This window comes from Microtus ochrogaster, linkage group LG8 (genome assembly GCF_000317375.1).
Source record: "Microtus ochrogaster isolate Prairie Vole_2 linkage group LG8, MicOch1.0, whole genome shotgun sequence".
Taxonomy (NCBI): Eukaryota; Metazoa; Chordata; class Mammalia; order Rodentia; family Cricetidae; genus Microtus; species Microtus ochrogaster.
In genome coordinates, this window is record NC_022033.1 from 4,267,503 (window position 1) to 4,284,113 (window position 16,611).

General features: G+C 52.9%; 1 protein-coding gene across 1 annotated transcript; it reads left to right on the plus strand.

Moving 5' to 3' along the window:
* The first annotated feature begins 5,390 nt into the window (after nucleotides 1–5,390).
* Nucleotides 5,391–16,609, plus strand: Ctsz (cathepsin Z). Its single transcript, XM_005362776.2, has 6 exons — nucleotides 5,391–5,665; nucleotides 6,090–6,253; nucleotides 10,578–10,757; nucleotides 14,922–15,072; nucleotides 15,327–15,492; nucleotides 16,211–16,609. Exons 1-6 carry the CDS (start codon nucleotides 5,517–5,519, stop codon nucleotides 16,319–16,321), a joined length of 921 nt encoding a protein of 306 aa, XP_005362833.1. The 5' UTR covers nucleotides 5,391–5,516; the 3' UTR covers nucleotides 16,322–16,609.
* The last annotated feature ends 2 nt before the right edge of the window (nucleotides 16,610–16,611 follow it).

The following is a 16,611-nucleotide window of genomic DNA, read 5'->3' on the forward strand; positions in this document are numbered from 1 at the left end:
TTATTTAACCAATGAAATTAACACAAAACAGTAGACTTTTTTCCTGACTTGCTTCCAGGCTCATGTTCAGTCCTTTTTTCCACAGAGTCAAAGCTCACCTTCCCATGGATTGTGATACCCATGGTGGGCTGGACCTTTCTATATTAATTAATAACCAAGAAAAGGGTCATAGATATGCCCACAGACCAATCTGAGGGTGGCAACTCCTCCACCGAGGTTTACTCTGCCCAGGTCTGTCAAGTAGACAACCAAGATTCACCACCGTATGAGGTAAGCTGACCCCTTGCATTGCTGTCATGAGACAGGCACCAGACGTCCTCCGAGCACGGAAACGTGGAGAGGGATGGGGAAAGCCAGGTGAAGAATGATGGATGGACCAGGTGCAAGTGGCTTTGGGCACTCATGTGGCGTCAGGAGGTGGCAGGGACCTTCCCTGTAGCCTGGTGGTCGGATGACTCGTCTGAGATCTCGCCAGCGAGCGTCCTCGGCTTTATCACACTGGCCTGCTGTTCCCGTGTACCAAGGCTGGACTGGACACCCACGTGGTTCCCTCTGCACCCATCTTCCTCCAGAACAACTGACGGCTGTGGCCTCATCATTCAGTCCCAGATAACAGGATAAGAAAATAATTGCAAAGGACCCCAGTCCCGCAGCCTCCCCTGTCTTATGTAGGCGTGTGGTATGAGTGTGTGTGTGTGCGCGCACACATGCATAGATGTCTTTGGAGGTCAGGGGCCATCTACCTTGTTTTCTGAAACAAGGTTTCTCATTGGCCTCGAACTGGCCAATTAATCTAGGCTGACGGATCAACAAGTCTGAGAGATCTGACACTCAGTCTTCCCAGCACTGGGATTAACAAGTCTGTCATCACTGCCAGAGTTTAAGGAGGGGATCCTGAGCTGGAACTCAGGTCCTTAGCCACCGATCTGTTACCATCTCTAAGCACATTCCACTTTCTCAGTCTCCCTTTGGGAGAGTGCAAGGGCCCCCTCTCTGTGACCCCACCCCCACCCCAGGCTGAAAGCAGAAGCCTGCCTGGCACAGACTCAGTGTCACCCCATGGGTGCTGGTGTCCATGAAAAAGACCTCAAGGGTGGGTTCATGTGCCAGCGACACATATATTAGGTGCCCGGCTGCAGGCAGCGTGTTCCGGAAGTAATGGCCTTGAAACCAACCTCAGGAACGTGACTCCAGGAAGCTACTCTCACGGCGGAGCCTGTGCCAACCGACAGCAGGTCAGGATGTGAAGCCAGACGGTCTTGGGGACAGTGATAGGGTCCATGACAAAGCTGAGCCACCGGAGCAGAAGGCCTTCTCCGCCTGGATGTCTGTGAGTTAGCACGAGGCTTCTGGCCGTTGACTGAGAGGATAAAGAGGAGGCCTGTGGCTGGCGAGGAGGCCATGGTGCCCTGCAGAACCAGTCCGCTCCTGGAACACTGTCAGCAGCCATCAAAACAAACGCCGTCTCCAGGATGTGGCCCCACTCAGGAATGCGCAATAATAGGAAGTGTGTGCAGCCCGCCAGGGTGGGAGCCAGACAAATACCGCACAAAGGAAGAAGGAGAGAAAAGATCTTGAGGCCACTCTGCTATGCACGAATATGCACGAATATGCACGAACTCTAGTCCACCCTCCCATAGGCTTAGGAAGGTGGGCTGACCCTGGCCTAACTCAAAAATACGCATGTTGTTCTTTATTAGGACGAGGGGGGGGGGAAATCAACCTTATTTTTAGAAATGAATAGTCTTTTGTGTCTGTGGCCTTGGATCATGTGTTTGCCAGGAGACTTTATGGAATATTTAAAAAAAACCACTACAACCCCTGCCCCCAGATTCATATCTGTACCCACAAGACTCATGCTAAGCGGGGACCTCACTGGTGGTACCATCTTCTCATGTATCTGTTGACCCCTCTCCCGCTCAGGACGGGAGGAAGACTCAAAGGAGGACGGAGTTATCTGCTCCAGCAACACCTGATGCTGGCATGATTCAGTTACCTGAGAACAGCCCAGGGCACGTGGCCAGCCACTCAGGCAAAGAACTGTAGGGTAGTTTCCGGAGACATGCCCAGTTCATGAACACCTGCTCAACTGTGCCCCGAGCCTGGGTGGCAGAGACACACGACTGCTCATAAAACAGCGGCTAGAAGCAACACGTGGGTAAGTAGGGCCTCCAAGGCAGGAAGGTGCAGGCCCTGCCCTGAGCCTCCTTCCTTTCAGGCCCAGATTAGAAGATGAATCACAATCTCCAAAATGATCTCCCTGACACGTGAAGTGCTGTCAAAAGGGAACACACCTTTCAGGCTGTGTGGCTCCACGCTGCCAGGCCAGTGAGTCTGATCTGAGAGACAGGGAGACTGTCACAGGAATGAACTCAGCCTCCAGCGTGCACGGGACCAGGGCAGAGGCAGACCACATGGCCAGCACTTCCCAGGTCCTAGCAATCATGTCCCTTTATCCACGTGTCCTTCAGAGGACCCTTGGGACCAAGGTCTTTCCAGGCCAGCTCCAGTAAAATTGGAGTTTGATGGGTGAATGTCCCTGCAACAGAATACAGACATACACACCAAACCAACAAAACCGTGGGAAAGGTTGCCCTAGGGTGGACTTAGAAAACGACAAAACGGGGCAGCCAGTGGGGTCTGACTGCAGGTGCAGGGCGGCTGGTACCACCCAAGTGGCACTGAGATTCCAGCTTGGCCGTCCTGAGTCAGACCCATCACAAGGGGCTGAACTAACATATATGGAGAATGAGTCAAGGCTGCATTTTCTTCTTGGCGAGAGCCCTTGGACTCTTTGCCCCCTTCTTTCCCACTTACCTCTCTCTTCTCATCACCTCACCAGTTCTGGGTTAGGGAGGCTCCAACGAACTTCTACCCATCTAGGATGCCACACCTCACTAGCCTGTAATATTGCAGCTCCTACCCCACTTTTTGGAGGAGGCTGCTAGTTGGTTCCCGGCCGCTCAGCCCAGAAATAATCACACAGAAACCATATTAATTAAGTCACTGTTTGGCCCATTAGCTCTAGCTTCTTACTGGCTAACTCTTACATATAAATTTAACCCATCTCCATTAATCTGTGCATCACCACGAGGTTGTGGCCTACCAGCAAAGTTCCAGCGGTGGCTCCAAGGCTTCTCCCTAAATCCTCCTTTCTCCCAGCATTCAGTTTAGTTTCCCCTGCCTATTGCTGTCTTCCTATAGCTCTGCTATAGGTCCACAGCAGTTCCTTTATTAGCCAATGATACTCACAGCATACAGAGGGGAATCTCACGTCACCCACTCCTTTAAGCAGCATTTAGTGAGAAAATGCTACCTTGTGACAAGGACTTAGAGAGCAAGACTCTGGGTGCCTATTAGCCTCTGTGACCTCCTGCCAGGCAGGTGACACTAAGATCATCATATCTGCTATGCAATTTTCTGGGGCCAAGGTAAAGTGGACCCGCCCAAGTTTGGGGCACTACATGACTGCAGGGTCACATAACCTCACGGCAGGTCCTTCGGAGTTAACTAAATAGCTTCTAAGTGCATGGTTTGCTGTGATAATGCCAGAGCATGCTCCCAGCAACCCCAGGCTGCTGACATCATGTGGCCAGAAGGGATGGTAAGCTGAGGGTGTATGTGTACAACACCGTGATGCCTGTAAACCAGCAGGAGACACAGGAGTTCAGTCCTGGACCTGCCTGCCTGCCTGTTAGCTCCAAGCTGATAGCAATGCCTTGGAATGTGTATGTGGACTTTGTACCACTAAGACCTGGCTAGCTTCTGGGGGGTGGTGACACACTGCTATCACCAAGTGTTTACAGCTCTCTCTCTCTCTTCTCTCTCTCTCGTCCCTTCCTTCTTTCATTTTAATTAATGAATTAGTTCAGAGGCTGAGAGCACAGACTGCCCTTTCAGAGGACCAGCATTGGGTCCTCAGCACCCACATCTGTTGGCTCACAACTGCCTGTAACTCCAGCTCCATGGTGTTGGGCGTGCTTTTCTGGCCTCCAAGGGCACCTGCACTCACGTGCACAAGTAACACATAGACACACACACGTTATTAAAAATAAGACTTAATTTTTTAAATATTCGTTCATTCATTTACTCATTGTTTGTGCCAGGGACTGAACTTGGGTTTTTGGACACGCTAAGTACATCCTCTCGCGCTGAACTATATCGCTGGCCTCTGTCGTTTTCTCCCGAGACAATTCCTCCCCACTTCAGTAGACCTTACGAAGATGACTTCATAGAATCACAAAGACCGACTTTCCCTGCTCCTGTAAATCCAGGGTCGTATGTCGTTCCCCCCCCCCCCATGGAGGCAAGGAAGAGCCCACATGGAACCCGTGTGTGAGATGGCATTTCCTCATCCCTCCCCCCCAGAGAGGATCATAGGACTCTAACGTCTATACAGGGTCACCATTGGGGAGAACTGCCTTAGGGGATTCAGACTGGAATGCTTCCTTCACCTCATCTCATCTACCTCCTCAAGGAGGAGGAAGGTCACCGTGACTTCTCAAGATGAAGGCTAGCAACAGACAGATCCCCGGGTTCATGCTGTGTGCCTCAGCGACCACTCTATAGAGACAGGGCCCCAAACTACTGGGCTATTGGGGAGCCGCAAATCTGCCCTGCGAGACCTTGTTCTGCTCTGGCAGGAGGTATCCAGCAGCTTCTGGAAAGGCAGGCATGTTGATTTCTGATTGCCATCAAGGGCAGGCAAGGAGTATCCTGGCTGGTCACTGGGAACGTCCCATCTCCACCTGGAGAGACCCTGAGACAAAATACTAGGGGATTTTTCTTACAGAAAAAGGAGATGGCGTTGTGGCCTGGTGCTGCTAACTATAACTCATGGGGCATAGGAGGAACGGGAAATTCTGCGATTACAAAACCTAGATCCGGGTCCCGCTTCTCTCTCGGTTCCTCATCTTGGAAGAGTCTGGTTACTGGGACCCTTTCCCAGAATCATGATATATATGCCAAGTGAAAATTTCCTTTACGACTAAGTCTAGAAGGATCATGCCTTCCCTTCTCTCTGAAGGAGAGCCTGGACCTTTTGGGGAGTGGGGTTCAGAAAACCAGGCTAGGGTCTAACGCTGGGGATGACCCATACCTCATTCTTTGAGACTCGGGGGATCTCTGTGTGCTCCTAGGGGAGGCAGAAGGATCTGCCTGGAAGCCTGCAAAGCCAGAGCCTGCCCCACGATGCCTGGGTCTCTGGAAAGTAAGTTTTTTCAACTGTGTTCAGTGAGTCCCCATGCGATCACAGTGACTGGTGACACTGTCAGGTCCGAGTCTGGTTGTGTGACCCCAAGTTATGCTGATCCCGCTGGGAGCAGATTCTGCCCTGGGGGCTGCCGGGCGGGGCCGGGGCAGGAGCAACGGGAAGGCCCCGCCTCTGGGGTGTGTCTAACTTGGGCGCCTCCTAAAGGACCGGGCGGGGTGGCCTGAGCGCGTGGGTCGCAGGTCAGGTCAAGGGGTCGAAGGTCCGGCGCGTGATCCAGGGTCCGAGCAGGCCGAGGAGCAGGAGCATGGCGTCGTCGGGGTCGGTGCTGCAGCTGCGGCTGGTGCTGCTGATGCTGTTGCTGGCGGGCGCGGCGCGGGCCAGCCTCTACTTCCGCCCGGGCCAGACCTGCTACCGGCCCCTTCGCGGGGATCAGCTGGCCCAGCTGGGGCGCAGGTGGGCGCGGGGCTGTGCCTGGGGAGGAAGAGGGTACAGTTCTGGGCCAGGTGCGCGCCCCGTGCCACCTGGGACCTTTCTTCTCTCTGGTCCACCCTGCCTCCTTAGGCCTGGGAAATCTCATCCCTTCCTTTTGGGATGACTTTCATATCCGGGGAGCTTTGGTGTTTGCTAGGTTGGGCAGGCCTCACGTCTCTGTCCATAGTTGGTGAGCACTAGGGTGTTGAAGTCATGCTCAGTCACCATCAGCTTCCAGTCGTGGTGGCTTTTCTGGTGGTGAAGGATCGAGCCCTGAAACGCTTACATTTTGGAAAAGGGAGGAAGGTTCCCTAGGGCACTGCCTGGCTGGGTCTGTGGCCCTGGTGGGGGAGGGGAGGCCCTAGGTGTTCCAGGGTTGATCTCCATGCTGGTTACCTCTTCCCAGGACTTATCCTCGGCCGCACGAGTACCTGTCCCCATCGGACATCCCCAAGAGCTGGGACTGGAGAAATGTGGATGGTGTCAACTACGTCAGCGTCACCAGGAACCAGCACATCCCACAGTACTGCGGCTCCTGCTGGGCCCACGGGAGCACCAGCGCCATGGCAGGTGGGTAGCCCGGAGCTCCGCGATAAGCCCTGGGCAGGGCCAGGTGGTGGCTGCTCTTCACCACCCAGGTTGCCTCCAGGTGAGCCATGATGGCCACAGCTCACAGAGTGGTGTGACTACCTTTCTGCCGTTCTCTCCTGTGGGCCCACTTAGGGCCTCTGTGGGACAGGCTGGAACTAGAACCCATGACAAATGACTCCTGGGTACCCTCCCTCCCCCAGGCCTTGTGACTTCAGCCACTGAGATGGAAGCAGCCTTTCACAGTCACTGAGCTGAGGCCCTACTAGGTCAGGGAAGTGAAACTGCAGTCAGTGTTTGAGATGAACAAGTTAAATCTTAGCCTGGCCACCATAGAGGCAAGAAGAAGGTGCCGAAGGAAGAGCTAGCCCCACTGAAGTCCACACTGTCGGAGGGGAGCTGCTGTGTCCTTCCTTGGAAGAGGAAGCAGGCAGGGGCCGGAAGTGCCATTTTGCCTGGAGCGTATAGACTCAGCTTTGCCACAGCGTGGCCCCTGGAAGCCAATGGGAAGCAACTCTCCTGGCTGGGAGTGAGATGGGGCAGTGACCTTTCACGTGATTTGTGTCTTTCTGGTCTGGCCTGCTGTTGGTAGAGCCCGGGGTGAAGTGGCTGCCCTTGTGCCTGCAGGGGCTTATTTATATAGGCCTCTCACCTGCCCGCCCAGAAGACTCCATTGTGAGAAGAGTGACAGCTGGGGTTCAGCCCTTCAGCTTGGACTCTTTCTTCAGGGCAAGGGCTTCTTGACAGAGCCAGCCAGGTGTAGCTGTGGCCCTTCGTAGAGTCACCTCTGGGGTCGGGAATGTACTGCTGACTCTTGAGAAGGAGGAAGAGGAAGGTGGCCTGAGAAGGTTCGGCATAGGAAGGTCAAGAGGGGCTTGTCAAGGGGGCAAGGTGTGTGGGGAAGGCCCATGGCGGTGGATCCGAGCAAAGTCGAGAGCCTTTAGGGTAAGGTCGCAGGGCTGGTGTTGGGGAAGTAAAAAGACCTCAGCAGAGTGCAGGGTGGGGTGAGGGTGATGGGGAGCAGAAAAGGTCGGTGGAGTGAGGTACATGGGGGTGCAGGACATTGCTGGGGCGCAGGGAGACGGCTGGAGGCCATTGGGTCTTAGGCCATCTAAGATGGGCCTGGGCCTGCCCGAGGCTGCATCTTCCCCATCACTCTGAGCAGAACGGCTCTGGGAAAATGGCTGCTTCATCCTTTCTTCCTGATCTCTGACATCTTCATTGGTTGTCAAGGCCTTGCTTCCTCTTTTTCTGTGTCGCACTAGAAAGGGACGTCCACAGGTCCCTGGCTGTGTGCCAGCAGGGCAGCAATGGAACCAGTTTGTCTTTCCCATCTCTGGGCGGTTAAGCATCCAAGCTTCTCTCTGTGAGGCCACCCGTCCTCATCACCGGAGGCCCTCTCCTTCCCTTCATCAGGCACTCCCTGCCGTGACCAAGAGCCCCTTGGTCCCACCCACCTCTCACTGTCCCACCGCTTGCTCCCGTTGGGTTCTCCAAGCTTCCAACTTCCACTCTACCTCTTGTCACTTTTGAGACTCACCAGTCTGTGCCCAGGCCTCCTCCCATTGGGGTGAAGCAAGGCCCTCACTGAGCCACACTTCCTTTCTTCTTTCTCCCTACCAGCCCCCTCCCTACTGGCCCCTCCCCTCTCCCTACCATCCCCTCCCTACCTCCCCTCGCTACCAGCCCCCCTCCCTACCAGCCCCCCTCCCTACCAGCCTCCTTGCTACCAACCTTCCCTACTCTTTGACTTCACTGCTTCCCACACTTCTGAAGTCTGTGTTCCCAGTTGTTTGTTTCAAGATAGGGTTTCTCTAATAGGCCTAGCTGTCCTGGAACTCACTCTGTAGACCAGGCTGGCCTTGAACTCACAGAGATCTGCCTGCCTCTGCCTCCCGAGTGCTGGGGATTAAAGGTGTGCAGCGCCACCATCCGGCTTGTGTTCCCAGTTTTGATCTTTGCCTAGACTCACTTTTGTATCCGTCTGCTGCTACCCTCTGGCCTGCATTCCTGCTGTCTCCAAGCCCAGATGTGCAGGCCACCCTCCCCATCTCAGCCACCAACAAGGCCGCCTTCCCCTGAGGATATTCCGGAAAAAGCTTAGGGGTTATCTGAGTCATCTGTTGCTCCTCTGAACTGTTCTTCAGTTCACAGGCTCTTTAGTTCTCCCAACAGCCCTTGTGGAGGAACTAGGTGTTGTCTTTCCCAGCACCCTGACTCCTGCTGGTCTCCGGCAAGAGATTTCCAGAATATGCCTGTTAAACCAGAGTCCCATCATATTTCCATCCTTGAGACCATCAATGACAAGGGCCTTCTCTGACCTCTGGCCGGAAGTCTGGCTCCTCCCTCGTGTCCGCACCGGCAGCTGAGGCCTAGGCACCGTCATGTGCAAGACTCTCCTCAGGCCCTCACACTTCTCTCCTTGGATGGCGTCTTAGTCGTTGTTCTGTTGCTGTGAAGAGACACCATGACTAAGGCAACTCGGAAAGCATTTGCTGGGGACTTGCTTAGCGTTTCAGAGAGGAAGTCAATGACCATCATGGTGGAGAGCGTGACAGCAGGCATGACGCTGGGGCAGTCGCTGAGGTCTCTGGTCCACAAGCATGAGGCAGAGAGACCTGGGCTTGGTGTGGTCTTCTTAAATCTCAAAGCACAGCCCCAGTGACACACCTCTTTCATCAAGGCCACATGTCCTACACCTTCCCCCAACAGTCCACCCTCTCTGCGGGGCCCGTTCTCATCCAGACCACCACGGATGGACATTTGCCAGACTGCACTATGTACCTGATACCTTAGCCCCTGGGTGCTCCCCAGAATGTTGCCTGGCAGTGCTGTTCTGCTTGCCCATCATCTTGCCCCCTGTGCTGTGGTACAAGTCCACAGAATAGAGCTTGCTCCTGCTGGCTTGCGTCTACAGTTTGCACAGCACACAGAAGGTGGGGCTGGAACTCTGAGAATGAAAAGGGTGCCAACTTAGAAGAGGCAGAGTGGATTGTGTAGAAGGGTCATCCCAAGGAGCCTGCAAATTTTGGAGCCACGTAGTTGGTCAGGTTGAAGCTAGACATTGCATCAGAGGTAGGGGATACCAGGCCTGAGGCTATCCAGCCGGCCACTGACGTTGGGCCTTAGCTGAGGTCACCAGAAGGGAGAGAACAGAGAATAGGAGGAAAGGGCTCTCAGCAAACCTCAAGAAACACTGCTAAGGTTGAATGTGGAAGAGACAGCCCAGGCACTTCCGGAAGGGTGGAGTTGCCCCTCTGGAAGAGAAGTCTCGTGAGGGTGAAGAGGGGTTAGGATGGATGGGTGATGTCGAGCTAGGGACCTTGGCAACAGCAGCTTGGGAGGCCAAAGAGACATAGGCAGTGGTGAACCCCACCTCGCGCTGCTGAGGCAAGGCGTAGAGTCCTGGGACCCTGGGTTGGACTCAGGGAAGGGCGGGTCTGTGGGCTTGGGGATGCCCCTCATTGAGAGGTGCACTCCTGATGGGAATGTAGAGGAAGGAAGGCTATAGGGAGCCAAATCTTGGGAACAAGACAGGAAGGGTGGGCCCGTGGCTTTGGGCAGCTTTCTGTTGTGGCACAGGAGTGGGTCTAAATGGTGATGAGACGAGGTGGTCTGCTTTTGAGTATTTCCGTGCCGTGCTCTCTGAGGTCATCAAGGGTGTATGTGCAGGGTATGTGAGGGGTGGTTCTAGAAGCTTCTGTGCTGTCAGATGGCAACCTTGTGGAGCAGGACCAGAGTGGGAGAGTACGGGAGGTGACCCAGGGCTGAAGTCTGTAGGATGGAGAGAAAACAAGGGTAGACTTTGGTTGGGGAAGAGCAGGTGAGGCTGGAGGAGATGAGGCCTGGGGAAGGGAGTAGCAGGACCGGTGTGGGCTGTGTGTGTAGCCTGAGGATGAAGAGCAAGAGGCTTTTCAGGACGCAGGTCAGCCATGCCCTGGTGGATGTTATGATGATCCTAGCTGCCCCTCAGTGTGTGGGACCAACACATGAGCGCTGCGTGCTGGTGTTTGGCTCCCTAGGCTGCCATTTTCCCTGGCGATGCCCATGCCCGCCTTCTCCGTGTGGTCAGTGACTGGTCACTAGCCTCCTCACACAGGTGGTTTTGCTGCCATCCTGTAGCTCCTTGGGATCTGGCCCTGCCACTTACAGACACACACAGGCCTCACAGTGCCCGAGGAAGACCAGAACATGTCCCTGAAGCCACAGTTGAGCTGAGGCCTGCACAACAGAGGGAGCAGCAGGCAGAGAGCCTTGTGGCATTGGGGGAACTGGGCGGTGCTGACCAGCGTGATGACTTTTGCAGACCGCATCAACATCAAGAGGAAAGGTGCGTGGCCCTCCACCATGCTTTCAGTGCAGAACGTCATCGACTGTGGCAACGCTGGCTCCTGCGAAGGTGGCAATGACCTTCCAGTGTGGGCCTATGCCCATAAGCATGGCATCCCTGATGAGACCTGCAACAACTACCAGGCCAAGGACCAAGGTAGGCCCCTGCCTGCGCCTCCACACTGCTGTACACGGTCTTTTTCCTCTTTCAAGGGAGAGTGGCCAGGAGCCGAGGATCCCACGTCTGTCATACCGGCTGGGATGCTGAAGAGGGTGGGGGTGGAGACTGCAGCCCCTAGGAAGAGCTGGATGGTCTGATGTCACTCGAACCTGGTGGGCTGGGGTTAGGGTAGCAGGAAGCTGGAACCCATGGTCCCTGCTGAGTCAGCGTGGAGAGACACCAGAAGAGCACTCCAGGCTGGAGAAGTAGCTCAGTGATGGCGCTTGCCTGCCGTCCATGAGGAGGCTCAGTCTCCAGTATTGAAAGTAAATATATAAGCAGAGCCACACCCCTGTAGCCAGGACTGGATGTGTGCGTGTGTGAATTCTCATACCTGGCATTTGGGTGGTTTTATGGGCCTTTTATAAGCAGGCAGCCGATGGAAGGAAGTGTCTCTTTCCCTTGGTCTGGAGCAGAGAGCAGGTGGTGGGGCTGCTTTCTGAGCTGCAAGTTAACGTGCCCAGCTGAAATGGAGCACCAGCTGCTTCCTGGCCCAGCAGTCCTGGACAGTCCTGGACAGTCCTGGACAGTAGGCAGAGCTGCCTGGCCCGGAAACCTATGGTTGGCACGTCCCTTTCGGGCTGCTTTCCTTGGAAACCAAAGAAAAGGAAACTCAAATCCATCCTTCCTGGCTGTAAACTTTGATCCTTAGAATGCTCTCGTGGCTACAGCAGGATGCTGGGGGCAGGGACGACGACTCAGAAGGTGCTTAGAGAGGGCAGTTGGTCCCTCATGGCTAGAGCAAGATGCTCTGGGGGACTTAGATCCATAAACATCCCTCGTGGCTGCGGCAGGATGTTCTGGGGACTCAGGTACCTGGAGGGCAGTTGGTCACTTTACAACACCCCTGTGGATGGTGTCCCCTTGTCTAGCTACCTCATGGACCCTACTGCCTCACTCCCAAAGAATTGAAAGAATTCTGTGGCCTAATTGGCTGAGTTCATTGTCCTGGATGGATAAACCCAGGAACAGATTCAGGGTAGAGGCCAGGGACTGCTTTGTGGAATGTTCCTGGGGTCCTATCTCTCCTCCACTCCCAAACTGGTGTCATCCAGCTGAGGCTAGGTCCCTCTGGTCCCCTCCAGACTCACAGGTGGTTGGGTTCATCAGACCCACTCAACAATCCCCTCTTATAGGAACAAATGAAGGCCTCCCTGTTGCTGGCGTACCTCACACTGAGCAATGACACCTGAGGGACAAAATGAACTGGTGATGTCATCCTTCAGGAGTTTACTGCCCTGGGGAAGGGTCTGGACTGAGGTCAGCCTCACGGGTGTCCTCCTCTGCGCTCCACCTTGTCCTCTGAGTCTGGAGTGCGTCCATTTTGTTAGCCTGGCTGGCAAGTGGACTAGAGAGACCCGCATTGCTTCACCGCCCCGGGCTTGGATTCTAGACCAGCCCCATCGAGCTCAGGTCCCCGGGATTGCAATGGCAGGCACTTGACTGACCGATTTCTCCAGCCCTCAGACCTAATTCTTTCTTTTCCCTAATTTTTTTTTTAAACAAAGTACATTTATTCAGCAACAGTGATATATTTTAGAATTTATAACATACAGCGGAAACGTGCTGGTTTCTAAGTATTTTCAGATTCCCAGTATGTGCCTCTTTGAGTTTTGGTATAGTGCGATAAAAGCACTATTCCCAGGTATCTCAGAAATTCTAAAACTACGATTATTATCAACATACTTTTAGCAACCTTCACATTCTGTTATTTGGACAACTACAATTCTTGCTTAATGAATACAAGTTTGGCATTCTGCAGGAGTGTTCAACACAAAGCATAATTTACAATTCAGATCCCCCAGTGAGACAACAGGCCCTCGTGAAATCACTTAGGGACCCTGCCCATCCAGGGCACATTTTTGTATTCAGAAAATCTTGATTCCACCAGGTGATTCTGGGGCACGCCTTTAATCCTTACACTTGGGAGGCAGAGGCAGGCAGACCTTTGTGAGTTCAAGGCCAGCCCTATCTACAGGTCAAGTTCCGGGACAGCCAGGACCTCAGAGAAACCCTGTCTGGAAAATTCAAAAAGAAAAACCAACATGTGGTTCCTTGAAAGGCTATTCATAGGACTGACACGGAACATCTTATAGATGTGATGTCACTAGCATTTGCCCTTCTTACCTTTACTTGTCCTCCCTGCGTTACACACATGTGCTCTTGTGTGCCTGCACACACGTGTACACATGGGCTAGGATCTGCATAAAAGGTGAACAGGGATTTTTTTTCTTTCTGAGTTTGGGCCACTTCGCTTTATAAATGCTAAGACCATTCATTCTGCAAATAATGTGATTTCATTTTTCTGCGGAATAGTGTTTGTTTTACATGTGCCAGGTTTTCGTTATCCGTTCATCTGCTGATGGACAGGGGTTTGACTCCAGCTCTTTCCTGCTGCGGTGAATAAAGCAGCAATAAGTGTGGACACGCAAGCGTCTCTACGGTAGAGCGTTCAGTGCTCAGGGTATGTCTGCAGGGGTGAAGCAGCCGGGCCATATGCTAGCTCTATTTTTAATTTTTGAGCAATTTCCAAGCTGATTTCCATAATGGATATATTAATTTGAACCCCCACCAGCCGTAAATAAGGGTTCCTTTTTCCCCCCAAATTCCTCTCCAACATTTGTGGTCAGATTTCTTGATGATAGTCATTCTGACCAGGATGAGGTAGTTTCTCAAAGTAGTTTTAATTTGCATTTCTCTGACGGCTTGATGACTAGGGATGTTGAACTTTTTTCTTTTTCCCTCTTTGAGACAGTGCTCACTGTAATAGCCTTGGCTGTTCTGGAACTTGCTGTGTAGACCAGGCCTCAAATTCAGAGATCCACCTTCCTGTCTCCTGAGTGATGGAATTAATGTATGCCACCTTTAATCCCAACACCCTGGAGGCAGAGGGAGGATAATCCCTGTGAGTTCAAGACCAGCCTGGTCTACAGAGTGAGTTCCAGGAGAGCCAGGGATGCACAGAGAAACTGGCTCAAAAACAAATAACAACAACAAAAACCAAACAAACAAACAAAAAAGGTGTGTGCCACCGTGTCCAGACCGCCTTTAAATTCAGTTTTGACAGTTTATGTTTCCTGTAGTCATTCGCTGGTATGTGGTTCTTTGTAAGTTCTAGATTCCAGTCGCGTCTGGAATGGGGCTGGCAAAGGTTCTCCCCTCTTCTGGCCTGTGTGCTCTGCTGAGTGTTTCCTCTGCTATACGGAAACGTTTTCTTTTCCAGTGTCTCGTCTGTTATTTGGAGCCAACTCCTGTGTTATTAGTGTTCTATTCAGAAAGTTCTAGCTACCCTAGCATCTTGAGGGGTATTTATTCCCTGTATTTTTGTCTAGAACTTTGTGTTTCAGGTTTTAGGTTAAGGTCTTTGATCCGATGGGAACTGATTTTTGTACAGGATGAAAAGTATGACTCTAACTTTATTTTTCTTAGGTGGATATCTAGTTTTCCCAGGACCCTTGGTTGAATAGGCTTTTTTCCTCCAATGTATGTTTTTACTCCTTTGTCTTGAGTTTAAGGGGCAGAGCTTTGCCAGTTATTTCCAGGTTCTCTGTTTTGTCTGTCTGTCTTGTTTCTACGCCAGCACCGGTCTTTGTCACTATAGCTATGTAGTGTAATTTGAGGTATTGAGACACCTCCATGAATGTTCCTACTCCTTGGGATGGCTTTGGCTATTCCTTAAACCAGATTCTGATATTTCTCAAGCCAAGTAACAAGAGGACACATTTCTTTAAATCAAGTATTTTGGCCTCCTTAGTCACTAGTCAGCAGTGCAATCATCTGGTTACATTTTAATAGTGATTGCACTGGGTTTTCAATTACAGCATGCTGTGAGGTCCTCTCCCAGCCTTTAACGGAGAAGGGAAGGGCCACGTCAGAGTGCCTAGCATGCACTAATCAAAGTGTGTTCTGTTCTGTTCTGCCCCGGCCTGGCGGAGGCTTTCCCATGCCCGCAGCTGAGAGACGCATAATCAAGCGGCACCTGGAGGGCTTCCGCTATCGGCTAATGAATGGCGGGCTAAATTAGAAAAGTGGAGAGGATGGGGCGGGCTTCATTAGTGGGCTAATGAGGAGACGGTGTCATGCTGACTTCTTGTGTTCTAGAATGTGACAAGTTTAACCAGTGTGGGACCTGCACCGAATTCAAAGAGTGCCATCCCATCCAGAATTACACCCTCTGGAGAGTGGGTGACTATGGCTCCCTGTCGGGTAGGGAGAAGATGATGGCAGAGATCTACACCAATGGTCCCATCAGGTAAGGGAGAGGTCTGGGTCTGTGCACCTACGTGCAACTGTGTCTTGTTCACCCTTCCCCCTGGCCACTTTGACCCCCCAGCTTGAGCTCCACTTTGCCAGTAACAGGGAACTTCTGTGTAGTTAGGTAGAGAAGGCCCTGGCTGTGGTGAGTGGGGATGTTGGTGGGGTCACCAGGCAGGACTCACTACTGTAAGCCAGGTGCCACCACCAGCGCCAATTGCTTCTCCCGTTGCTAACCGGTGGCTCTCTCAGCTGCGGGATAATGGTGACGGAGAACATGGTGAACTACACTGGAGGCATCTATGCCGAGCACCAGGACCAGACAGTTATCAACCACATCATCTCCGTGACTGGCTGGGGCGTCAACAGTGATGGAACCGAGTACTGGATTGTCCGTAATTCATGGGGCGAACCCTGGGTAAGACAGTTCCCTTTTTGAAGGTCAGACCAGAATCTACACATCTCCCCAGCAGCAGAGTGGAGGGCTGGCTTGTGTCTCACCAGGATACAAGCAACTTCTGAGGTCTGAGCTGTGCAGGGCTGCTACTGTCCTGTGTATCACCAGTGCTTAGCAGCCAGTGGCTCCTCCCCAAACTATCCCATGGCCAGGGCTGGGGCCAAGTGGTCCTGATGGTAGCGATGCTTCATGTTTTTCAGGAATACTTGTTTGAGTTAGGTCAAAAGTCCAAGGGAGCCAGGTGGTCGTGGCGCATGCCTTTAATCTCAGCACTTGGGAGGCAGTGGCAGGCGGATCTCTTGAGTTCACAGCCAGCCTGCTTTACAAGAGCTAGTTCCAGGACAGGTTCCAAAGCTACAGAGAAACCTTGTCTCGAAAAACAACAAAAAGTCCAAGGCAGGAAACCTGCAGATTGTGGGACACAGTTTAGACTTTTGCTCAATAAAGGCACAGGAATACTCTGGAAGAGGCCACGGGGAAGACGTGGAGGTGACGAAGTGTCAGCCACATCTACTGAATGGCCACAAGTCAGGTATTAACAGGGAGACAGTCATGTTCTTAGATTGTCTAGCTGCTGAGAGAACCGAGTCAGCTTTGTCCGGACCGGAGTTCTACAGCACAGAGGGTGAGCAGGGGACCGTGTCCTGAGGCACTAATGCCGAGTTCTTGCCCCTTACAGGGTGAGAGGGGCTGGATGAGGATCGTAACCAGCACCTACAAGGGAGGTGCGGGTGGCAGCTACAACCTGGCCATCGAGGAGTCCTGCACGTATGGGGACCCCATTGTTTAAGTCACCATCTCTGGAGGCAACGTTGGAAACCATGTTAGGGATGGGTGGTTATCAACACTGGACAGCTAGAAACGGTGCCTGTGGCCATGAGAAGCAGAGTGTGGGCTGCAGAAGCCACCCCGAGAAGAGATGGTAAAGGAGGAACCACACCTCATTGTGGCCCTCAGGACCAGAGCCCTGCCTTCAGCCACCTGGAGAAGACAGCGATGGTCTAGAGCAGTTCTGAGGTCGGAGGGGAGGACAATCCCAGATTGCCTAAGCGGTAAATAAAGGATCTAGCTCACCAGAGC